The 24,322-nt window shown below is 49.5% G+C and overlaps 1 protein-coding gene across 9 annotated transcripts in view; it reads right to left on the reverse strand.

Annotated features, from left to right (window-relative positions):
- PAX2 (paired box 2) overlaps nucleotides 1-15,647 on the reverse strand; it is a 144,159-nt gene extending 128,512 nt beyond the window's left edge. For 2 of the 9 annotated variants that reach the window (XM_081191752.1, XM_081191753.1), the window contains exons 1-4: nucleotides 15,343-15,481; nucleotides 11,762-11,930; nucleotides 11,366-11,527; nucleotides 10,285-10,482 (exon numbers count right to left, since the gene is read on the reverse strand). In XM_081191752.1, coding sequence (XP_081047878.1) covers nucleotides 10,285-10,482; nucleotides 11,366-11,527; nucleotides 11,762-11,930; nucleotides 15,343-15,385 — 572 coding nt within the window. In that variant the 5' untranslated portion in view covers nucleotides 15,386-15,481. Of the gene's footprint in view, nucleotides 1-10,284; nucleotides 10,483-11,365; nucleotides 11,528-11,761; nucleotides 11,931-15,342 lie in introns of all 9 variants that reach the window. The other 7 variants (XM_081191754.1, XM_081191751.1, XM_081191756.1 and 4 more) reach the window with 6 other exon arrangements.
- Between the last annotated feature and the right edge of the window lie 8,675 nt (nucleotides 15,648-24,322).

The raw sequence follows: 24,322 nt of genomic DNA on the forward strand, positions 1-24,322 counted from the left end.
AGAATATCAGATGGGAGGGGATATGGAATGGAATATCCTGAAAAGGAGCATCCCATACGGAAACATTTTGTTTCAGGACTTGTTCTCTCTGTTCCCCGGGCTTTTTCAGGCAGTATCTTACCACTGGTACGCCTTTAAATATAAGAAGTGACCCCCTTTCTCTTTTATTGCATCCAAGCACTACTCATCCATTCATCTGGACTTTTCCTGGTTTCCATTTTCCTTTCCATCCTCTGGTCCTAATTTCTGCCTGCAAACTTTCGGACAGCGTTCGATTATTTCTCATTTTATTTCTTCTACAGTGCCTAGCGATTTCAGGTTCTCCGTTTGTAACATCGTCATTGAAGTGGGAACACTTTCCCTTTAAAATACCAGGATATTTAGAAAGGAGGGTTTTTTAACCCAGTCTTATTATCCTTTCATTTGATTCACCCCTGTGCACCAATGCCATCCTGGAGTTGCTAAGGTTAGTAGCGTTCTGTATCTTTGTGCCATATTAAAGGATATCGTTTCAGCTGATCATGAGAAGCGGAAGGAAACCACCAGATGCACTAGCTCAGAATTTCCTCATGTCTTTCATCCTGTCTGTGAACACAGCACTTCTCCCTTTCCTGATCCTGAAATCTTAAATCTGGGAAATGAAACCTACAGAGCCCTGAGAACAAGCCCCCTGCTGGGTAAAGAAGAGTAAAGCACTTGACCCTGAAATTCTGGTATTTCAAATTAATTGATGTAAAGCTTAATTCAGGTGCTGCTTAACGCTCTTCCCGCAGCTAGGAAGCTCTGCCCATATATAGCGCAGCCTGCAGCTTGCAAATCCGCAATAGGGTTTGCTGGGGAAATGACACAGGGCTTTAGAAGTTTTTCTGGCTGTGGGAAAACACACATTTGGGGCTGATATCGCTTGGCTTTATTTCTTGACCCTGGACTCTCCCCCCCCCCCCGGCACTCCTTTCCTTGGCAATCACGTTATGCCCCGGATTCTAGATTCCCTCCATATAACCATTTGCTCCCTGTAGTCTTGAAATTGGAAGAATCCCAGATTTGTCACAGCCTGGTCCTATATGCACCTTTACTGAACCGTAAATCTGGTATGCGCTCAATGGAACTAAGTCACAAACAAATGTCAATAGTAAACAGAGGCGGTTTTAGGGTGGCACAACGGGTGTGAGGCTCATTGGGTGCCGCACTGCAGGGGGCGCCAAAACAATGCTCTAGAACAGTGTTTCCCAACCTTGGGCCTCCAGCTGTTTTTGGACTACAACTCCCACCATCCCTAGCTAGCAAGACCAGTGGTCAGGGATGATGGGAATTGTAGTTCAAAAACAGCTGGAGGCCCAAGGTTGGGAAACACTGCTCTAGAACACAGCGCGAGAGGCCCTGTGTGTATGTGTGTCAGATTTCGGCAGCGCACAGGGCGCCGCTGAAATTTGAGAGCTCCAAGTCCACCACTGATAGTAAATGTGCATAGTACACAACGGGGAGCAAGCCCTACTGATCACTGGGATCAATGGGAATCCTGCAATCCTATGCATGACAGATGCTCCACAGAACTATCTCCCATGGTTTTAACCTTTAAAGCCCTATACAGCTTTAAAGGTCCCAGGCCACAGAGAGGTTAGGCTGGCCTCAACTAGAGCCAGGGCTTTTTCGGCTGTGGCTCCGATCTGGTAGAACGTTCTGTCACAAGAGACAAGGGCCCTGCAGGACTCGACATCTTTCCGCAGGGCCTGCAAGACAGAGCTGTTCCACCAGGCCTTTGGTCAGGGCGCAGCCTGACTCCCTCCTTTGGCAATCTTCACAGAACTTTAGCTTAATGGTTGCCATAAATTGGATTTTAATTAATTTTTATAATGAAATGTTTTTAGAATGTTGCACTATTTTGTTGTTGTTAGCCGCCCTGAGCCCGGCTTCGGCTGTGGCGGGCGGGATATAAATATATTATTATTATTATTATTATTATTATTATTATTATTATTATTATTATTATTGTTATTATTGTTATTATTATTATTTCCCTGAGCATGTTAACGTCACTCTTCTCTTTATGGAGAACGGCGCAAGCCAAAAACTCAGGATTATGCATTATATATAACCGAATGACGCAGAAAAGCTGCCCCAGTTTCCCAAACTTCCTGTGCTTTTATCTTTGCTTGTTATGCTCATCCTGTGCCTTTCGCATCAGATGTTGCACTGATTTCTGGGAGCATCACTTCACAATCAACATATACTTTGCAGGAACAGAAAGAAAAACGTGCCTCATCTACGAGGATCTCTGTTTACAAATTACTGCACCCCGTAGTAAACAGACAACTGAAGCCGACTCAAATACACTGGCCTGTGTATCATATGACAATGTGCCAATGACCGTACGTGGAGGAAAAAAGAAAGGCCGGTATTGATTTATCGATTGGGAATATTTATACCCCGCCTTCGAACTGGGGTCTTCAAAGGCAGCTCACATCATCCACACATGAAACAAAATTTTAAAAGGCAAACAACCCAGCAATTAATATACAATAAAACATAAAAGCAGCGGGTGGCGAGAAATAAGACTAAAACCCACAGCCAACGGAAGGCTAAGAAACAGCAGTATCTGTTCAGGCGCAAAGGGAAAATAAAAATGGCTTTGCCTGGCACTTTGAGCTTGTTTAACCAAGTCACGGTGCCACACCAGAGAAGGCCCAATCTCAGTCACCACCCACCATTCGTTCCACAGGAGCAACACTCACGAAAGGGCTCCCCAGATCATCTGTTTACAGAGGGCAGGGTGATACGAGAGCAGCAGACCCTTTGCCTATCCCAAAAAATACACCATGGAGCTTGAATAATTCACACTTTAAATCAGAAAAGAAGAATGCTTCTTCCCATATCCTCCAACATTTCTCCCATGAAAATAGGGATGTACTAAATATTATTATTATTATTATTATTATTATTATTATTATTATTATTATTATTATTATACTATTTATACTCTGCCCATCTGACTGGGCAGCTTCCAACATACAGTTGTACCTTGGAAGTCGAATGGAATCTGTTCCGGAAGTCTGTTCAACTTCCAAAGCACGGCTTCTGATTGGCTGCAGGAAGCTCCTGCAGCCAATCGGAAGCCACGGAAGCCCCGTCGGACATTCTGGTTCCAAAGAACATTGGCAAACCGGAACACTCACTTCTGGGTTTGCGACGTTTGGGAGCCAAAACGTCCGAGTACCAAGGCATTTGGGATCCAAGGTACGACTGCATATTAAAACGTAATTAAACATTAAAAAATACTTCCCCATACAGGGCTACCTTCAGACGTCTTCTAAAGGTTGCATAGTTACTTTTCTCCTTGGCTTGGAGAGGTGGGGTCGCATAACTCCATGCCCTCCAATGAAAATAGCGATATCTTATATACTCTCTCAACCAATTGCTCTGCTTCTACCTAGTCTACCTGCAATCACAGCACCCAGAGCTCCCTAGCAACCTTCCAGGAACCTTAGGGTCATAGGATTTCTAGCTGTTTCACTCATGAACCCAAATGCGATATGGGCCACTAATCCAGGTTTCCTCAAGCTCGGCCCTCCAGATGTTTTGAGACCACAATTCCCATCATCCCTGACCACTGGTCCTGCTAGCTAGGGATCATGGGAGTTGTAGGCCAAAAACATCTGGAGGGCCAAGTTTGAGGAAGGCTGCACTAATGGACTATTCTCTCCTCTGCCTCAACAACTCCCATCTGATATATATGTGGATGTCAGTCCCTGAATGCACTCCTCTGCTTTTTCCCAAGCAACAACCCCTCCCCTCTCCCCCCTCACCAATATCATGGCAATAAGATATTTCATAGTATATTGATAACAAAAATAAAAGCAGGCAGCCATGTTGACCCATCCCACCTCTCGCTTTTCGTCAAACGCTTGAGGAAGTGCTCTGCGGATCCTGAAAGCTAGCTCCCTGCTCTGTGATTTTCAGTTGCTCCTAAAAAATGTCACTGGTGCTATTTAGATTTGTGTTTCATAAAAGCTACATTACCACGGGAACTTCTGCAAACATTGTGACCGACTGAGACTGCCGTCCGAAACATATTTACCCGGTTTCCCCAGCCACTCTGAGCGGCTTCCACAAAGACCAAAAATACACTAAGATGTCACACATTAAAAACTTCCCTGAACAGGGCTTCCTTAAGATGTCTTCTGAATGTCAGGTAGTTGTTTATTTCCTTGACATACGACGGGAGGGTGTTCCACAGGGCGGGCACCACTACTGAGAAGGCCCTCTGCCTGGTTCCCTGTAGCTTTGCTTCTCGCAATGAGGGAACCGCCAGAAGGCCCTCAGCGCTGGACCTCATGAATAAGTCCCAATGAATCTACTGCTCAATTAAATCCAAGGAGACTTTACTTCTGAGTAGGCACACATAGGATTGTGCTGTAAGGCTGCAATCCTGTTCTAGCCTTTACCCAAGAGAAAGCCCCGTTGGCTTACTTTTGAGTAGACATGAAGAGAGTTCCACTGTAAGACTCTATCCAGAAATGCAATAGAGAAACAGCCTTGAAAGACAATAACATAATTTCCCATACCGTGTGATGCACTTATCTGAGAGTTGAAAACGACGCATCTGTAATCTATCACAGCAAGTAAACAGCACAGTCTGTGTGCTCAGACTTTTGTGCCACAATCTAAAGAGCAATCAGCGAGCCCTTTCCTTCTCTGGTAGTGCTGCAGAGAGAGGGAAAAAGTTGCTCTTTCTGTCTGGCACCAGGCCAGGCAAGAGGAAGCATAACCTCCCCTTGGGTGACATGCAACTGCAGCACAAGCTGCAGCGCACCTCAGAAACATGGTCCTATAAGGAGGGACGGCTGTCAGGCTTAAAAGCCAGAAGCCCGCACTCTCTATGACTATGGCGAAACAGCAAGCCGAGTGGGGCACGCAATCTGTTTGTCACTAGCAAGATGGTGCAGATTCCACAAGAAACAAGACATTGCCAATTGACACTGGCTCGGCCTGCTCTTGTGCTTATAGAGGGGAACTCATCATCTGAAAGCAGCTGGTGAAGTTTTTCCACGGCATGGCGCTCACCACTACCCCCTGCAACTTGCCGCAGGTAAAACGGCCGGTCAAGTCACCGGGGTGGGGTTCAAAAGTTGGCAACTCTCCTTACGGGAATACTTCGGTCTCTGGAAATTGCCCGACAGTTTCAAATCAGAGCACAAGAGGGACAAGAGGAGACAGTTGTGTGGGTGTCGTGGGCTTCGTTTTAAGGAAGGCAGTAAAACCATGTGAAATGAAGGAAGCCCCCGTCAAACGAAATTCAGGAGACAAATAGACAGCTATGCATTATTTCCTGCGCAGAACAAATAGTAGAATTAGGAAAGTTTCTCCCTTTTAAAAGGTAGAACAGAACTACGTATGTCATTCACGTTGCTGCTTTCAATCTACACAACTGAAGTCCAGTTACACTTCTCTCCCTTGCACAGGATTATGCCCCATTGAACTTAAGTTTATTTTTACCAATTAATTAATATATGGACCTGTCTTTGCTGCTTGTTCAGGGACAGCTGCCCATTTCAGGAACTGATTCCCCCCCCCCCATGTATCTTAAAAGACCATCTGATCGCTACAGCCTCTGTCATAGGTTTAAGATATCAGAGTGCTCCCCCTGTGTCCAAGTCTCTCTTATTTCTTTTCTTCTCTCTCTCTCTCTCTCTCTCTCTCTCTCTCTCTCTCTCTCTCTCTCTTTCTTTCTTTCACTGGCTTGAGAAAGGTTTCATACTAGTTACGACTTTCAAAGCTGAGATATCTGTGTTTTCCAGGCTCCCCTTTCCTTATACCAGGGTCAATAATACCGGGGTCACTCGCTCCTCATCAAAGCAGCACATCGAGACCTGAAGTAACAAACCTTCCATAGGTTCTCATCTATCTATCTCTTGATTTATGGCCCGCCTCATCTCAAAAGTAACAAAAGCTGAAGAAGACACAGGCACACACATAACAAAACAGAAATAAATTCCCGGTTGTTTTTCAGCACTGATCGGCAGTAAATTTATAATGCAGGTATACAGTCATATTGTGGGGAAAGAAGAAGAGGAGGAGGAATAAGAAAACATTTTTATTCTTTGGTATACTGTATAGGTGAGCAGAAAGAAGGATAGGATACTTTGGTTGCAAATTTTAAAGTTGGGACTGCTCTTCTATTTCGCCGTACCACGGTATACCCCATATATTCCTTATATTCCAACATATAAAAAGGGATATTAAAATTATATTATGATTATTCAAGGATCTATGTATCCGAAATTTGACTGTGCCGTTTCTGAAAAGAGAAAAAATAGACTCCAGCTGAATCAGCTCTAAAGGCTTCTTACAAAGAATCTTCCGTTTTGCAAATGAAAAAGAAACTAAAATTTTCTGACTTTACGCCTGCCATTATGTAGCACTTGCTCTTGGAACACAGAAGTGATAAAACGAGGCAAGGTATAAATATAAAGTAAAATAAACAAACTCCGTGCAAAATGCCACGGTTCTTATAGTTTCAAGACGCCAGATCTGAAACCTGTTACTGAGGGATCACTTCTGAATATTTGCGTTTGCAAACGTAAACACTCATTTCCCACATGAGAGTTAAGAAATTTAGTGGGAGCAACGGAGGGCAGTTCCGTCGCAAACGATTGTGCAAATATGAATTTGCAGGCCACATCGGCAAGGCGTTGGCAAACCATTAGCAAAATAATGACATGGTTTTGCGTCATCGTTTTTTAACATGCATGTGAACTAGCAATCGCCTGCTTATCTGCCCGCCCAATATTTGTGACAAGCGTTTGCATTTGGATTTTTTACTAAACCTTCCTTTTTGCACTCTTGTAAAGATCAGAGATTTCCCCACAGAAGCTGGCAGGAGGAAATACTGCTCAGTGGAAAAAATATCAGGCTTTTTTTGGGGGGGTGTCTAATTACTCCCTCCCGTATTTCTCAACTCCAGGGTTCCTCACTTCTTTCTGCCATTGCTCATGGCCTTAAATTGAGTCATTTTTTGCGTGCCTCAAATTCCAAGAACAAATCCCCCCTTGACTAATGAGTGAAAGGAATAAGGGGTGGGGAGGGCATGAAAGGCTGATGTTTTTAAAAAATCTGCACCAAGATACCTTTTAATTATTAGGGGAACAAAAAGGGCACCTTCTTCAAAACTGAATTTCAGAAGGTTGAGAGATCTCTCAGGACCCAATGGGTGCAATCATATTTACCATATTTCTGGGGAATATTTGCCAAGAGTATGATCAGGCCTTATGATAAAAAATGCTGCTTATGTTATCACATTTAACTTCATTTCTGGGGCAGACCGAGCAACGGGCAGGCAAATTAAGGTCTCCCAGTTGAATGGCTACCAACTGGATCTAAGAAGTGCCTGAGTCTCAAGGCGATGCCCTGGGCTTGTGCGTACACAACCATTTGCGGAATTTACTCATTCTATTCCCACATGCTTAACATCAGCTGCTGCAGTTGCCCCTGGAAGGTCCTTGCTACTCTGGTAAGTTGCCATCTAGTCAATATTTAAAGGTAAACTCAGAGCTACCTAAACTCGGAACTGACCTCTTCGTACAGCAACCAGAGGGTGAAATCTAATAGTCCCGATCCAGAAAAGTAGCCAAAGCAGAAGACCGTGTGCATATTGTACACAAAGATAAACAGTGCACAAATGTGGGGCTTAGGACAGGGGATTGCTTCGGCTAAGAAACCAGATTCTGTGTGATCTACGGGGTGTGCTCTTTAAACACCACCACCCATCGCTTTTTGCACATCACATCCTCATGCAAAAACTGCTTGATTCCCTAAGGACAGTTCCTACCACCACCCAACTAGGATGGTTGCCTAATAGTTACATGTGTCAGAGCCGCCAAGAGCAGGTTTTCTGCGCTAGCCAAGAAAAGTGTGCTGCTCTCAGGAGGGAACAAACCCCAAATAAAATGAAACTCTCTCCCTGCAATTTTGAGGTGCTGAGTTATTCTCTCTCCTGACTGCCCTTCTACAGCTGCTTCCAAAAAGGTGCCTGAATGTCAAAGTGTTATTATTTCAGTCCAGAACAGAGACAGTAGGATCTGGGATTTTTCAAAAGGAGGGTGTATAATTAGCCAATCAGTATTATGTTACTCTGTTCATAACTTAATAACCATTTTAATACAGATGGCACACACAGGGACAATTTCCTGGGATAGCCTTGCAGTATATTACAGAGACAGTGTGTTTGGGGGGAGCTTTTTTTAGCCAAGGTACATTCTCCAAGTTAATTTTACCTGCTGTTTTGAGATGATTTGGGATAATTCCATATCATTTTCTAAAATATTAGAAGCCATTTATCGAAGATGCCAACTTGGGGGGGGGGGAATGCCTCCTGGCCATTAGAACTTTGACAAATCTTCTATGGAAACCACATAAATTAACAAAGCATTTTTCCCCTATTCCTATTGGTGAAAATGACTTCTTTTTTAAAAAATGGAATTGGCTACATTTTCTATGTATTTCATGATTAACTATTTAGCCAAGCAGCTGTAGAGATGGATGCTAGACTGTTGTGTCCATCTGGATACAAGTGTCTCTGTGGGGCGACTTTCTATATTACTTTTTCCTACATGCAGATTCATATCTCTGATATTTGCAGCAGCTGCCCCTTTCTGCAGTTTGTGGCAGAAAATACTCTTGCATCTTCATCTGTATGTTTCGAAACACATCCATTTAGAGTTTTCTTTTCCTTACATGCATTCTTAACATGCTGGATATAAGGGAGCCACAAATACAGGTAAGTCTAAAAATCTGCTCAGATATGTACCCCACATTAATTCCTTTGTAACTGATGACAACAGAACGTTGAAGTCCTTCAATCCTACTTTCCCTTTTCAAGCACAACCAATAGTGTGTGTGCCTATCTAAATCACAGTCTCCAGATCACCTCGCCCAGGATTTTTGTCTTGCCAACGTTAGCACATGGAATAGTGGAGTGTCTCTCTTTGAAGGAGGGTATTTACGGTTCTCAGTGTGTATTCTGCCTTTTGCAGGTGTGCAAATTGTCCCACTGCGTTGCGTTTGAAAGCACAAGGGGATGTATTGCTCTCCAGTTGATTCTCTTACATTGTTGTCTCAACACCAGCACTGGATCTTATCACAGGGGTATCTGTCTTCTATGTATTTAGTTATCTATAGGTAGAAAGGCAGGCAGGCAACTTGCTTTGGAAGGCACAGGGCTGGCATTACTCTCTGACCACTTTTGTACAGCACACACTCACACAAATGGGGCGCCACCCCTATGATATAGCCAGAAACTTGGAAAGGAAAGAAAGAAAGGCACACATCAGCAGGGAACACGAAATAAGATGTTTAGAAAGCTGCCAAACTAAAATCGAGATAGCGAAAAATACGCGTGAGACGCACACAGAGCGCAGGCAGAGGCGCCTGCGCTCAGGCAAGCACACAACTGTTTGTAACCCTTGACCTAAGCGAATCTTCCTTTCAGAAGTTTCTCCAACTCCCGAGGGGCTCGAAAAGGTGCGAGAGCTCTTTCTTCCTCCAAAAGGAAGCGTCATTGCCCGGGGGAGGGGGAAAGAAAGGCCTCTTATTTGAGGGGGAGGAAAAGAAGAAGTAGTAGTAGAAGTTAAGACTGTTTGTTTAAGACAAATCACCATTTGGTATTTGAACGGCACGGCAATCGTCTCCACAATATAGGAACTTTTCATGTTTTGAGAGGTTTAACCGGAGAGAAAACGCCCGTCTTTCCCAGGGAGGCAAAGATACTATGAGCGCGTCCATCTCCTCTTTTCCCCAACAAACCGGACGCCAATTGCGCGCCGAAACAACTGTTGGGGAGATGCGCCGTGGACCCTGCTCCCGGCTCCCCCTACCCGCGTCGCCACCCTACATTTCGTTAGCCCCATAACCATCTCCTTTCGAAAATCTGCCCCGGCGAACCAAGACAAGCCGTCGGAGCCCCACGGGCACGCCCTAAGGCAGATACAGAAGCGGTCCAGAAGCTCGCCCGCGCGCCCGGAAACTGGAGTGGCTCCATTAGTTAGGATGGAGACCTCTTTTTTTGTCCTTTCAGACGAAGTGTGAGCGAGGGAGAGACAGGCACACAGAGAGAGAGAGGACTCAGAGAAGAAAAGAGGAAGCGTCTGTTGGGGTGGGCAGGGGTCTTCAGGGCCTCTAGGGACAAGGGCGGAGTGGGGGGAGAAGGCGGGCTGGGTGTCCCGCCAGGAAAGCAACCCGGTGGCGCTCAGAGGCTGGGGGGCGCAGGAGGCGCTGGTGTGTGCGACTCACCGGTTGATGGAGGACACGCTGGGGACGGTGTCGTTGTCGCAGATGCCCTCGGCCAGTAGCCGGTCCCGGATCTCCCAAGCGAACATGGTGGGGTTTTGCCTCTTGTACTCGGCGATTTTATCCACTACTTTGGGGGTCGCCACTTTGGGCTTAGAGCCTCCGATCACGCCTGGCTTGATGCTCCCCGTCTCGTAGTACCTGCAAGTGCAGAGCGAGGTTCAAAGCTGAGCCCCCGAGCCTGCACGGAAGCCTCCATCCACGCACCCCGCGCCCACCGCCGCTCCCGAACACGTGCACGCAAACCAACGGGTTGGGGAGGCGATTTTTGGACCCCGCATTCCCGCCCCCGCGCGGATCTGCAAGGGAAACCCCACTCTCGCATCCCGTCCTGGGGCTGTCCTCCTGGGGCTGCAGGGTCCGCCTTGCCTGGAGTCAGCCCCGGAAACACCCCCCCCCATTTTCCACAGGCCCTTGGCGCGCGTGACGCCTGGTTCGGCGGGGCAGGACGATGCAGAGGCCGGGGGCGCCCTGGCCACAACACTCCCCCCTCCCCCCTGCCCATGCCAACCTACAGCCAGGAGAAGTTAGCTAGACACACTTAACCGTGGGGGAGGGGGAAACTGAGAGTTGGTTTTGTTTTTTTTAAAAGGGGATTTCCTCGACTCCGATTTCCTCCCCAGCGCTTGGTCCCGGGTCTCCCCCACCCCCTAAAAAACCCAGACGCATCTTTTTTCCTCTGTCTCTCTCTCTCTGTCTCTCTCTCTCTCTTTCTCTTTCTCTCTCTCTCTCTGCCCTTCGCCGGGCAATTGCTAATCCCTTTGCAAATCCTTTGCAAAGAAAGCGGGGTGATAGTGGAAAATCTACATTTTTTGGACACCCCCCTCCAGCCCCCTCCCTGGCATGCACTCGGCTCAACTGCCCCCCCCCGCCTTCTCCCCACTCCCCCTTTGAGCTGAGCTCTGCTGTAGGGCGGTGACATCTACTTGACGAAGGGGGGGGGGGAGAAGGAAGAAAAAGAGAGAGAGAGGAGAAGAAGAGAGAGAGAGAGAGGCAGCCTGCCGGCCTGCTGGTTCCTGCTGACCTGGGGGTGGAGAGAAAGTAGGGCCCGGCCTGTCTTAGCTGGGAGGAGGAGGAGGCGGGGAGGGGAGACTTGCAGGTTGGTCTCACAGCAAATTGGGTTGCAATCGCTTTGTTTCTTTGCTTGGTGGGCTTTTCCCCCTCTTTCCGAACCCACAGCAGGTCCCTGTTTTAAGATAGTGCCAGACAAAAGAAAGCAAGAGAGGAGCGTGGGTGCTGGGTGGCTGGGTGGCGGGTGCGCAGCGCCGACGAGCCGGGCCTCCCTTCGCCCCCGGGGTCCAGGGCTCCGCTTCCAGGTCCACACCGAGACTCTGCCAAAGGGCAGCCGAGGCGCCTCTCTCTCTCTCCCCCTCCCCGCCCCTGGCGGCGCTTGCCCTCCCCACGCGCGCCCGGGCCTTACCTGCCCAGAATCTTGCTGACGCAGCCGTGGCTGACCCGCAGCTGCCGGGAGATGTCGCAGGGTCGCACCCCTTGGTGAGCCAGCTCCACGATCCTTTGCCTCACCACGTCCGGCAGGGGCCTGCCGTTCACAAACACCCCCCCGAGCTGGTTGACACCCCCGTGCCCTGCTGGGGAGAGAGAAGAAACACGCACACACCAGCGAAGACCCACGCACACCGGGGGTGGGGAAGGGAGGGCAGGAGAGGGGAGGGAAAGGAGGGGAAAGGGAGATAAACATTAGTCGGGGCAGTTAAGCCGGACAAGTCGCCAATGACAGGGGAAGGGGTGGGGTGGGAAGGCAGGCAGGCAGGATTCGACCACCGCGGCGAAGGGAGCCTTCTCGTGGAGCCCAACGGGGCTGGCTGCTCCCCTGTGTGTTTTTAAAGGGTCTTTCCCACCCTGGGGAGGGTGGCAGGTGATTGACCTGCCCGTTCCCACCGGAAACTGCTCAGGAGGAAGGTCTCCTCAAATTCTCCCCTCCTTTTCTCTCTCTTTTCTTCCCTCAATTTATATTTCCACTCGGCTCTGCCCAAGTTTCCAAACAGGTCGGGCTCGATCCTCTGACACGGGCGAAATCCTACTCCTTTCTGAGGGGCCGCTCAATTGTTCCATAGCAAAATTATTTGCTGGTATAAAAATAGAACGAATGAGTCCGTCTCTTTTCTTCTCCCCCCTCACTAACATTTTATATCTTTCCTTTTTCTTTCTTTGCTTTTCAGGATAATTTCTCCCATTATACGGAATTATTTTTCAGAGGAATAACAATTTATACCAGCTTCGGGTGCGCTTTGTTTTAATTTTTTTTTAAAGCCATATATATTTCTATATATTCCTCTTTATCCTCCCCACCTCAGACAATCCCCCAGACCTGAGCTGCTTTTGCAGCAGTCTAATAATTTATAATATAGCTAAATCCAGAGGGGCAGAAATCTATCCCTGCTGTCCTCGAAGCAGGAATTTCACGGAGCGGATTTTAATCCAGCGCTTGCCACAATAATCTGTGGGGGTTTGGATGTTTTGGACAGCGCCAAAAGGCTCTAAGAGAACCCCCCCCCCGTGTTGTTGTTTATTAGCCTTTCCCCGCGGTCCCTTCTCCCTTGCGCCTCGATCCGCAACTCACTTAAGCCGAAATATTTCCCTTTCGGGCGCTCCAGCCCTGGCGGAACCTGCCGTGGGCTGGGGAGCTGCTTGAAGCCCCCTCTCCGGTGTTTAACTGGAATAGGTACCGGAGCGATGTTAAGTGTCAAAAGGTCCCTGGAGTGATTACACCCACAAGGTGAATAGAGCGCTGCATTTAACTCGCACACAACGGACCTAACCTTTGCTGCTGCCTGGGCGAGGTAGGAAGGGAAAAAGAGATCTTGAGTCTTTGGGTTTTTTTCCCTCCCCAAGCTTACTGAAAAATGATCTGTTTGTATTTTTGCCGTGCTCCCACCCTCCTCGGTACTCAGTGACACTGACTTATTGGCTCTGAACTTAGTGGAAACTCTCATTGCCCCTGCGATCGATTCCAGTCCTTTCTCGCAAATAGAGTTTTTTCACCTCTTCGCCGAGCACCTTCCAGGATGCTCAGCGAGCAGCAGCTTCTAAAGCCCGCTTACATCCTATTTATTGGCGGGGAGGTTGCGCAGAAATGCACTCCACGACGCCGCTCCCCAACCACTGCCACGGCTTTGTTTTCGTGAAATTAAGAGGGGATTTCAGGTCGTCTTCCTGCAACCGCCCCGGTCCCCCCCCCCTCCAAAGCATCCACCGCACACTTTTCACTGTCTCTCTCTTTATTTTTTTTTATTTTTGCAGGTGGAATGACGTTGACCGGCCTCTCTTTCTCACTCTGTATCTGTTTGTTTCTTTCATTTGTCTGGGTCACCTTCTGCAGATGTTGCCTCTAAAGTTACCAAGCAGGCAATTTCTGCAGCACCTTATTCCTGAATAATTCAGGGCACCTTTGATAACTCGCATTACAGAGTATTAAAAGGCAACAGATGCAAAAAAGATTAAGGGATTAATAATTCAGATTATTGCACCTGCGTCTCCCCAGCCACACACCAGCCCAAGTTCTGAATTCACTTCCTTCGGGGTTAGAGCCTATTTTTTTCCCCTCCTTTCCTACGGCTGCTTCTCGCTTTTCGTGCTCCGGCCGTCCCTTTGTAACGCAGGGCGCTCGTTGAATGGCGCACGCTTCTACCCGAAGCAAACCAGAAGAGGTTGTGGGGGTACGAAATTCACCCCGCTTCCAAGAAACAAAAAAACCCCAACGCATTTGCAGGAGGGAATTAAACCTTCCGATGAGCCACGTTGTTTAATTTTAAATGGTTCCAGATATACCTAATGTGGGATTCGGCCTGTTAAAACATTCCTACATCAAACTGCAGCTGGAATCATTTCAGTTTGGCTTTTATAAGAGGCAGGTGATTGACAGGAAATGTCAAAAATGCGAAAAATATAGACAACGGTCGGTTTTAGTTTTTTTTTAAAGGTATTTATTGGTTGGAACATCGGTCCTTTTCGCCCGATTTCCTAGTCCCAGAATACGTTTTAACTCCTAACACATTATTTCCCCCTCCTTTGTGTCTTTTTAAGCGTGATTTTTGTGTAGGGCATATGTTTGAAAGTTAAGGATGTCAAAAGTTAGGGATTGCTGTTAATTATTCATTTACTGACTCTCTCAGTCTCCCCTCTCTGGTTTCAACTGAACGTTGTTGCTTTTTGTTTTGTTTTAAACAGAATTGTTCCTCCGCTATTTCCTTTTAAATAAAAAGTGTTAAGCGAGGCGATGGTGAGCCGCGACAATAAGAAGAAAGAGCCGGGTTGATTTCTGGGTTTTGCTCCTCCTGAAATGGATTGAGAGAGAAACAATTCCGGGATCCTCTGCCCCTCCGCGTCAGAAATGGATGCATTTAAAAGACAGGCCGAGGATTTGGGGCGGCGGGGGAATGTGGCAAACGGAAAGCTCAACGCACAAAACTTCAGAGAAGGCAAAGCGAATCGAACGGAAAGGCCTTTAAAATCCTTATTTTAAAGGAAACGTTCTCAGCTTACGCCGAGGCTGGCTTTTCCTCTCCTGACCCCCGTTTAATAATTACAAATCAGATAATGTAAAATCTAAGGGGAAAGGCAGTGTATAGATTTACACCGACGTCTTATAAGCACACTATATTATGTTCCTATCCAATTATAATTTCATTATATTCTACGGGCTTTTCTCCTGCCTAACTGAAGCCCTGGGTTGCATTTTTAAAGTCCAGAAGTCCTCCGAACTACTTCAAAGATTTGGCTCTATGGAAAGGGAGTTTGGGGGCCTTCATTCCGCTAACAGCGTCGCCAGGAGTTTGGGGTGAGGGGGTCCCTTCTAAAACCTCTCCCCCCCCGGCCCGCAGTCCACTAGAAAGTGGAAGGACTGCCACGGCTGCCCGGCCTTTTTCCTGCTTCACCTTCCAGCCGACGGAGATGGCAAGCGGGGAAGGGGCTCTCAGGTGCGGAGGGAGAGGAGAGGAGGAGGCGGCGGCGGCGGCGCCGAGGGCTGCTGCCGGTACTCACGGTGCATAGCGGAGAAGGGGTCTGCCTTGCAGTGCATATCCATGGGGAGGCAGAGGAAGGGGAAGAAGTCGGCTGACGCCGCCGTGTCGCCGCGCAGAGTCAACTTCGGCACTTGGGGGAGAATCGGGCCGGAGGCGCGGCGGAGCGGACGGGGAGCCGGCTCGGCGCGCCGACGGGGAGCCGGGCGACGGCCTGGACGAAGAGCAGAAGATGGAGAAGCAGAAGCGGCGGCGGTGGTGGCGCCGCCCCCCGGGTCGCCCTTCTTCCCTCGCTGCCGGTCCTGGGCCGGCGGAGGGCCAAGGGAACTTTCCTTCCTCGGCGGCGCTCACGATCCCCACCCGGAGCAAGGACAGGTGCACGGCATGGCGGGGGCCCCGTCGGGCCGGCGCAGCGCAGCAGCGTCGCGCTCGGCTCTCCAAGTCGCCGGCGCCGCGGAGTTCGCTTCTGCCAAGTTCGTTCGACGGCACGGCGGCAAATCCGGGAACGATGGGCCGGTGGGTCACCCAGGCAGGCGCTTCTTCTCTCCGCCGTCGAGGATCTGCTTCTGACTCCGCTGCTCCGGGTTCCCTAGGCGGAGGGCGAAGGAGGAAACCCGGCTCCTCCTGGTCCTTCCAGACTTTTTCCCCCCTGGCTCGCTCGCTCGCTCCCTCCTTCCTTGTCGCCTCCCTCCCTCTCCTCTCTCTCCTCCCCCCTGTCTCCTTTTTTTTTTTTCTTTTTTGCACAAGGTGGGATGTGCTTGCCACGAGCTTTGCCTGGAGAATGGAGCTGCCGTCGCCGGTGTGCGCCTCTCTAAAAGCGGCAAACCCCCCTCCAGATCTCACCCCGGACTCCCCCCCTCTCCGTACACACACACACATACAATCGCTATCCCTCTCCCTCGCACACACCTCCGCCCCCTCCCCTCTTGCTCTCGCCCTCCCTTTTTCGCCGGGCACACACACACACACACACACACACACACACACACACACACACACACACACACAGAGAGAGAGAGAGAGAGAGAGATGGATGGCTTGTCAGACAAAGGCAATAGATTCCAACACTCTCGGATTCGCCAACACGCAGCGCCGGAGACCCGGCGAGGAAGGTCCGGCGCTCTGTCACCGCCAAAGCGAAAAACGCACCCCCTCAAAAAAATAAATACGTACCAACAAATAAATATATCTGTGTGGGGGTGCCGGCGCGGGGGAGGGGAGTAGATCCAGGAGACCAGGGAGAGGGGAGAGGACCAAAACCGCCGAGGTATAGGGAAGGCGCGGAGTGGTTGATTGGTTGGTTGGGCGATCGGGGGATCCGGGAAGGGCCACGCAACTCGCAGGGGGTATCAACTGTTGGGTAGCACCGTGGCAAGTCCGCGGGCGCAGAGAGACCTCGCGGCTTTGTTTTCTTCCCTCTCCCACGCCATGGGATGATGAAGGGGTCTACTTTTGTATTTTACGCGCGTTGGAAGCCTGCCGATGTAGATGTAAATGTGCCCCCCCCCCCGAAAACACTTTCCCCGCCGCCATTATTTGTTTTAATGTGGGAGGCCTTCCGCCTCCAGAAATCTCAGCTGCTGGAGCCGAATCGAAGGCGAGGATCGACTTTTGCGCGCGCGCCTACGCGCGCGCCCTTCCCTCCCGGTTTGCCCCTCAGTCAAACGCAGGCGAAAGGGTCGGATCTGGAGACGCGGGGGCCGCCCGGGCAGCGAAGCGGCCTCGGCTTAAATCGCTGGAACTCGGCGCGCTCCCCCTCGAGTCGCCTGGAGGTCGGGGCTGCGGCCAGCAAAGCCAGGAGGCACTTGTCTACCCCAATCCCCCACCCGCAGACCTGAGCGATTGGGGACGAGGCCCTCGAGGTCCCGGGGATTAATCTGGGCATCGGGAGGGTCGTGTGAACCAGCTGTGTGGAGGGCCTGCGGGGAATTCAGTTTAAAAACGCCTCGAACTCTTGCGTAAGAAAAATCTGGCATAGGGATGAGAAGGAAAACACTTTTTTTGCGGTAGCTGTCAGTCATTTTCCAGTCCCAACCACGTTTACTCGGAGGCAAGCCCCACTGATTCCAATGGGGCTTGCTTCCAAGTAAATATGTTGGGTATTTCCGCCTTCGTGGGGCTTGTTTCAAACGTCCCAGATTTTTGTTCCTCTGCCCGCATTTTCATTTCGATCCATTAGAAACAGAATTTTAAAACCGCGCGCGTGTGTGTTTATGACTTAATGTGCCTGCTTCCAATTTTTCCTCTCCCTTTTTCATTTTAAACTTTTGATTTTTCTTTATTATTATTTTTTGTACGATATGGGTTTCAAAAACTGGCAAAAACTGAAAGAGGTGGCATCAGAAAACACGCGCAGGAAGCTGACGAAAGAGAGTCGGGAACCAACCTGAGATTAATAAACAGACAGATGTGAATATTAGCTCGGGTTTTTGTTGCCTTCCTCGGCTTGTATCATTAGGCGAAGCGCCGCTCCGTCTTCCTCTGCCTTCTTTGATCCATCCTTCCCACCTCTCCGCTTATCTGTCACAAACTAACCTCTTTGTTTAATAACCAGTTAAGCCAAGGATCTCCTTGATGAAATATTTTCCTCCATCTCATAAATCAAATTGGCACTTAAGCTGATGTTCTCTCCCTTTTTCTCTTCGTCTCCTTTCCCGCTCTGTGTTTACAAAAGCGCCTCTCTCTTTATTTTTCTGGACATTTTCGGCCCGCTTGTGTGTTCGGCGGCTTAAATTATTTTTATTTTTCAAAAACAAAATTGCTGGACGGGTTTTCTGAGGACTCTCCTCTCGCCCGCGTCACACAGCAGAGAAAGTGCCCGCGCCAAATTCTCGTCCTTCTGCTTCACTGGATCAGAGATCGGTTTGCCACGGGCCTATTCTAGGAAATGGTTCGAGGGCAGGTCTAATATGTGCACAACGCTCTTGCGATCCATGGGAATAAGTAGGCTTAAAATTCGAATAACTGGGCCGTGGGAGTCGTTGGTTAATTATGGCCATATCCAATATAATATTTTTGGAGTTCGCCTATAATTTTTGTACTGGTAATGCAATGTATTATTTTATTATGCGCGCTGTCTCTCCTTGCCCCCCCCCCCACGGTCCGGTCTCTTTGTTGCGCACCTCCCTGCTCTGGATATTGTGCTGTTCGCCTCCCCCCACTCCACCTCGATCCCAGACTGAATTTCCTCCCCCCACCTCAGACTTTTTCCAACTCCTTTGAGGAGAGCAGCCGAAGCTGTAGATCAAAGAAGGAATGCTTCCCTCCCCGCTCCCGACCAGGGTGGAGTTGGAGTCTGGGTGATGGCAGAGGTAGGCTGTGCGAGTGTGCCTGGGACCCTGCTCAGAATACAGGTGGAAAACATGATTTGCTCTGAAGCAAATCCGGAACGAATACAGAGAAAGGGGAAGGCGGCGAAATCCCCTTTCCCAGTTGCGCCTGTAGATGGCGCTCCGCGGTTTGCTTTCTGCGCAGCTTCCATCGCCAGACCTAGGGAAAAGTTTCAAAGTAACCGGATTTTAACTTAATCTCTCCCCTCCCCCTTCCCCCAGGAGTTGCTGCACACACACACACACACACACACACACACACGCCCGCCTGTATCGCGAAGGGATCCAGAAAAGGCGCAGAGAAATTTATTTAAATTATACCGAATCCACACACACCTTTTTACTGGAAATAAAACAAGGTAGTTCCTGGTATTTCCATGCTATTTCTTCCAGACATATGGAAGACATATTTCATCTGCAAGAAGCAGGCCCAGAGTCCACAACCCCACTTCGGACATCAACTCACAGCGGTGACTTAGGCCCAGCCGACCCATTTTGTAACCCCCCCCCACAGTGGCGTAGCGTGGGTTGTCAGCACCCGGGGCAAGGCAAGTAATTTGCGCCCCCTAACCCGTGGATTTGCGCCCCCTAACCCGTGGATTTGCACCCCCTAACCCTAACCCCCAGATGTTGCGCCCGGTGCGGCCGGCCCCCTGCACCCCCACGCTACGCCACTGCCCCCCATGCTCTTTCCTTCGCAGCCCCCCCCCCGGGGGTGCATCTGTTCCTAGGAGGCTATTGTTTGCCTCTCCCCGCAACCCTCTCGCCGCCCTCCCCGCCTCGTCATTAGCGCACAGGGGAGTTCATTCTGTCTTCCAGCAGGTTTATAGGCTGACCCTATATTTAAGGAGACAATAGTTCTGATTGTGGGAACGAGGCAGGGGAAGCGGGGGAGGGCCTGTTCCTTATCGAGGTTATACAGGAGGAGGAGGGAGAAAAGCCTCTCCCACCCAGAGCCCAATGCTTGGGTGGAGAGTGGGCAGGTGCAAAAATGCAAACCTAGAGAAAAGGCGTCCACACGTTGCCTTCTTCATCGAGTGACGGGCTCCCCAACAAGAGAGAAGCGAAGCGGCTGCAAGAAGGTCGTGGAGAGCTGCAGATGCAACCCAATCCCATTGAAGTATCGGATATAGAATGTTGCTTAACCGCAGCCGTAGGTCTTATAAAACATCCCAGCGCGAGAACCATATTATATATTATATATGTCTATATTTACGGCCCTGAAAACAAACAGAATCGCTACGGTTGCTATCTTTATCTGTGAATAGGTATATCAGTTGTGCTCTCCGGGCATCCAAAGAGTTGTTAGAGAGAGCCTCTAATCTCACGGCACATCCGAAGTGTCACCCCCTGCCCCTCTCCGAGCAAGACTTCCTGGAGGAATTGCTTTGTCAACAATTCCTATCAGCCTGAGGGGGTTGAGGGGTTGCTTGTTCCTCGAGTAGGATCCCTGAAACCGTTTCCCCTTCTTCCTTCCCCAAACAGATGGAAGGACTGGATTTCAATAACTATAAAGAACTCCCCCTCCCCTCCCTTCCACCACCCCTCTCTGTTATCTTTGGGAAAACTCCCCAAGTCCCGCTCGCGGCCTGTCAGGCTTGGCTGCTTCTCCCCGTTTTTACTTTAAATGAATCTTCTTTCTCCTTTTTCAAAGAGGGTCTCCTGTCCCCGCTATTCATCGCTCACCTCCCAACTCGGGACATTTACACTTCAAAAGAGGCGACCGCTCCTCTGCGGAAATTTGGAAGGGGGAAAAAAAACAACAACCAACAACCCACAAACTTTTGGAGGAGTAGCGGAGGAGATAGTGATCTTTGCATTTACTTCATTAGCTCCTCTCCTCCCCCGGCTCCTTAGCTGATCAAGTCAAACCTATTGATCGCATCCGAGCCCCTTCAACACACCGAGGCTCCCAGAAGGTCACCTCAGAGACCTCACCCACTCCCTGGGAGTCTTCACACAATGAAGTTTATCTTAACCTAGGGAGCTCTAGATAGTATTTTTGCGCCTCGACCCCTATTGCCTTCTTGACGCTATACAAAACCACGCCGCCACCACTAAGAAGTAACTGCTACCAATTTCCCTCCTCGTTTCTTTGGGGCGCAAATATTTTCCTGCCAAACCAGATTGGACTCCGTCTGATCCCTCTACCACGGCGAGGTCCTGGCGGCCTCCAAACAGGCCTTACTGACAGGCAGAGAGACCTCGTTGCCCTTTCGGGAAGGATTTAGTCTACAAAATGCGCACGCCGGGCGTTTTCCAGTTCCGGGTTTGATTCAATAAACCAAAACTCTTGCTCATTTCTTCTGGCTAAAAGGAGACCGCGTTGGGCAGTCATCTAAGGGGAGAAAGCCTCGATTATCTTATATGCATGAGATAAGACTGTCATTCATAGGAGAGGGGCTGTACACAAGCGGGCACACACGCGCCCCAAATGCACGGCGCGGCAGGTAGGGGGTAATCAGAGTTAAAAACAACAGTAGCAGCGACAGGGCTATACCCGGAGCCGTTGCGGATTTAAAACGGGCTCCGTTTCCGCACATTTAATATGTCCCGCACGCCGAGCTTTAAAAAAAGCTCACTTGCCGCTTGTGGAAACACTGGAGCAAATACACAGAGAAGCCCTGGATGTTGAGAAGTTGCTTTGCATTGCTCCGAGGCGCCCACTCCCCAACTCCGGGGCGCTTAAGCAATGGGCGCTTGGTGGTGGATCGGGCCCTCCGCGGAGACTTGGCGCTGCCCTCCGCTTCCTGGTCCGTCTTTCTCCCCACCACCCCTCCCGGTGCCCGGATCCTCCGTCTCTTCACTCTCCCCCCCCCTTGCCCCTGTGGTCACGTTGGAGGATGAGGAGGGGTTGGTGTGGCTTTTTTTGAGAGAGAGAGAGCTTCTGGTACAATATGGAGCACCATGGGCTGCAATTTCACACTCCACGGCACATTTCCCCTAAAGCTACTTTCTTCTTTCCCAGCCAAGACCCCCTCATTTCCCTCCTCTCTCCCCCCCCCACCCCTTTCTCTTTTGTGACTCCTGGGTGGGTTCCATGTCTGGGGGACTTGACGGATACAGTCAAGCTAGGCTTAGCGTGGGCACCTTGGCACCGGGCAGAGGGGGAAATGAATGGACAAGGTGGAGGGAGAGGCGGGCGCGGGAGGGGGGGGGCGAGTCTTGCGGGCCTCCTGCTGCTCCGGCTGTTGTTGGCTCTTCCCCCACCCTCCAGCCTTTCTTTCTTCCCCCCCTTTGCTACATTTGTTTGCCCTCAAAGCTAAGAAGCCCACGTGCGCCGCTCTTTATTCGGCAACCGACACTTTAACCTCTCCTCTTTACAACGGAGCGTTGGCCACAAAACCCAGACAAGCCTTGAGACCTTTTTACAGCCTCGGCTGGAGAGAAGCGGGAGGCCAGCTCAGGAGTGTGTGTTTTCTGCAGCGGGGCTGGCCAGCTCAGGGTTTAAGCTCAGAGTTTAAACTCAAGGGTTAAACCCAGCAACTAACGCCCCCCCTCCAAAACAAGGCGGAAAAGGTGCACCCATGCGCGAGTGCTTCCTTCCTTCCTTGCTTTGCTGCAAGCAACGTCCTTTGCAGTTGCATGCATCAGAAAAGCAGGTGGGCGTCCGGAGAGGAGCTGCAAATATGGGGAAGCAAGCGAGCCCCTTGTGCGGGGAACTGGGGTGAGGAGAGAGGAGGCTTGCTTTTGGTAAACAACCGCTTGGCGAGGCTTTTGGCGCAGACGGACAAGCTCCCCCGCAGCCCGCAAATGCAAGGCGGCTGTAATTTGGTGGCCTCGCGCCTCTCGCCTAGAAAATGCCCATCTCCATTCCTTTATTTGGTGATGGCGAAAACGGCTGGGAATGCAGCGGGCACGCTGGGCAGGAGACGTTACCTGGTTCTCCTAGACAGCCTTAGATCTTAAGGCGCTTGAGGGGGGTCTGGTTCCCTCTCAGAAACAGGCTTTCTCGGGGATTCCCGCCCCCACCCCCGCCAGAGATATTTTTGTCTTCTCTAATTTCTCCATAAAACTCCCGATGAGTGAATTAGGCGCTTATTAAAGTCTCCTTTTAATCAGCAGTAATGGGAGATTTCCTCCCCCCCCGCTCCGTCCTCTCTCCTCCTCCCTCCGTCCAAGGTTGGCTTGCCTTGGGGCCTTTTGCAAATGTTAGGATTTACAGTGATCACAGACAAAAACATTTATATAACCCCCTAACTATAATGCACCCATAAAAACGGGGACATAGGTGGAAACTGCTGCGGCTCAGCGAAAACCCTGGCGCTTGCCCATTAAGTCCCTGGAAAGGGTAATTCCAGTAGAGGCAGGGCCAAAGTGAAATGATGAGAGCCTGCAATTCACAAAGCCCTACAGGAGGGGATTAGAAGGGGGAGCACTATATTCCCATCACCTCAAATCCATGAAAAAGGGGGAGCACTTCTTCCTCCCTCCCTCCCACCAAACAAACAACATTTCAGTTCCTAGAAGGCCGAGAGGGCAAGGAGTTTATTTGTACACTCTCTAGCTAATGAGAAAGTCGAATATTCCCATTTTCTTTCTCTTTCTATATACATATATATATATTCTATATATATATTCTATATATATCCATATATTCTATATTCTATATTTCCATGTTACGGCCATTGTTTCCATGTTACTGGCCAGTTCCCGCATGAAATTATTTCTGTCGATAGAATAAAGGCACCTGCGATGTTGTTATTAATTTTCTGGTGTTCTTTCCATGACTGTGACATTATTTTTTTAAGTGTTATTGCCTATGTATATTATCTGAATAACTTACGAATACTTCAAACGGCGCATCGTTACTTTTAGCAATTTCTGTTTACTGAATAAAGGCACTTTCTCTCCCGGGAAACAAAACGATGGTGAGACAAAGTTAACCTCCACACGACAATCTATGTGTGGACGCCACTATGCCACCCAGAATTTGGAAATGTGGCCTCTCCTCATTCATTGGTAAACCAGGAGGATAGCGATTTAATGTTGAGTTTGTCTGGAGGGAGAAGGGAGATAAAAAAACCCCAAAAGGGACACCGGCTCGCTCCCCGTCTCTGACCCTAAACCTTCCGCTTTCAGGTGGGGTGTCAGCTTCAGCCAGGGCCTTGGGAGGGCGAATACCAGGGAAAGTTTCTTCGTTTGCAAGAGAACAGTTTCCATCTTTTTCCTATAAGGGGAGGGGGAAAGGGGTGCTGTTGTTGTTCCCTTCTTTCCCTCACCGTTTAATACTTCTTTGTAAAATCTGAAAGCAGGTAATCCTCAAATCTGAAGTCTAATTAAAAAGTGCGTCGGTCCAAGTCACTCGACTTTGGCAGGAATTGCTAATGGTGTGTGCGTGTGCGTGCGTGTGCGTGCGTACGCAGGGATCGGGAGGAGGAAGGGTGAGGGGAATTATTGAACGAGAGTCCCCGAAAGGGACAAATTAAGGGGAGGGGGAGGGGGAAAGGGAGAGGAGAACGAGGCGGACGAACGAACGACCAGGGGAAAAACCACACACACAAACCCAAACTGTGCAATTAAACAAATGTAGGATTTTAAAGTTATCTGAGACCATAGTCCAATAAAAGTATAGCCGCTTCGGGAAGCTTTTGGCTGGAGGAGCAGATCTAAATCCAAGATCAAAATTAATAATAACAATAATAATTGAAATGGTGTAAAAAGAAAGGGGGG

Source organism: Podarcis bocagei (assembly GCF_964188305.1).
Source record: "Podarcis bocagei genome assembly, chromosome: 4".
NCBI lineage: Eukaryota > Metazoa > Chordata > Lepidosauria > Squamata > Lacertidae > Podarcis > Podarcis bocagei.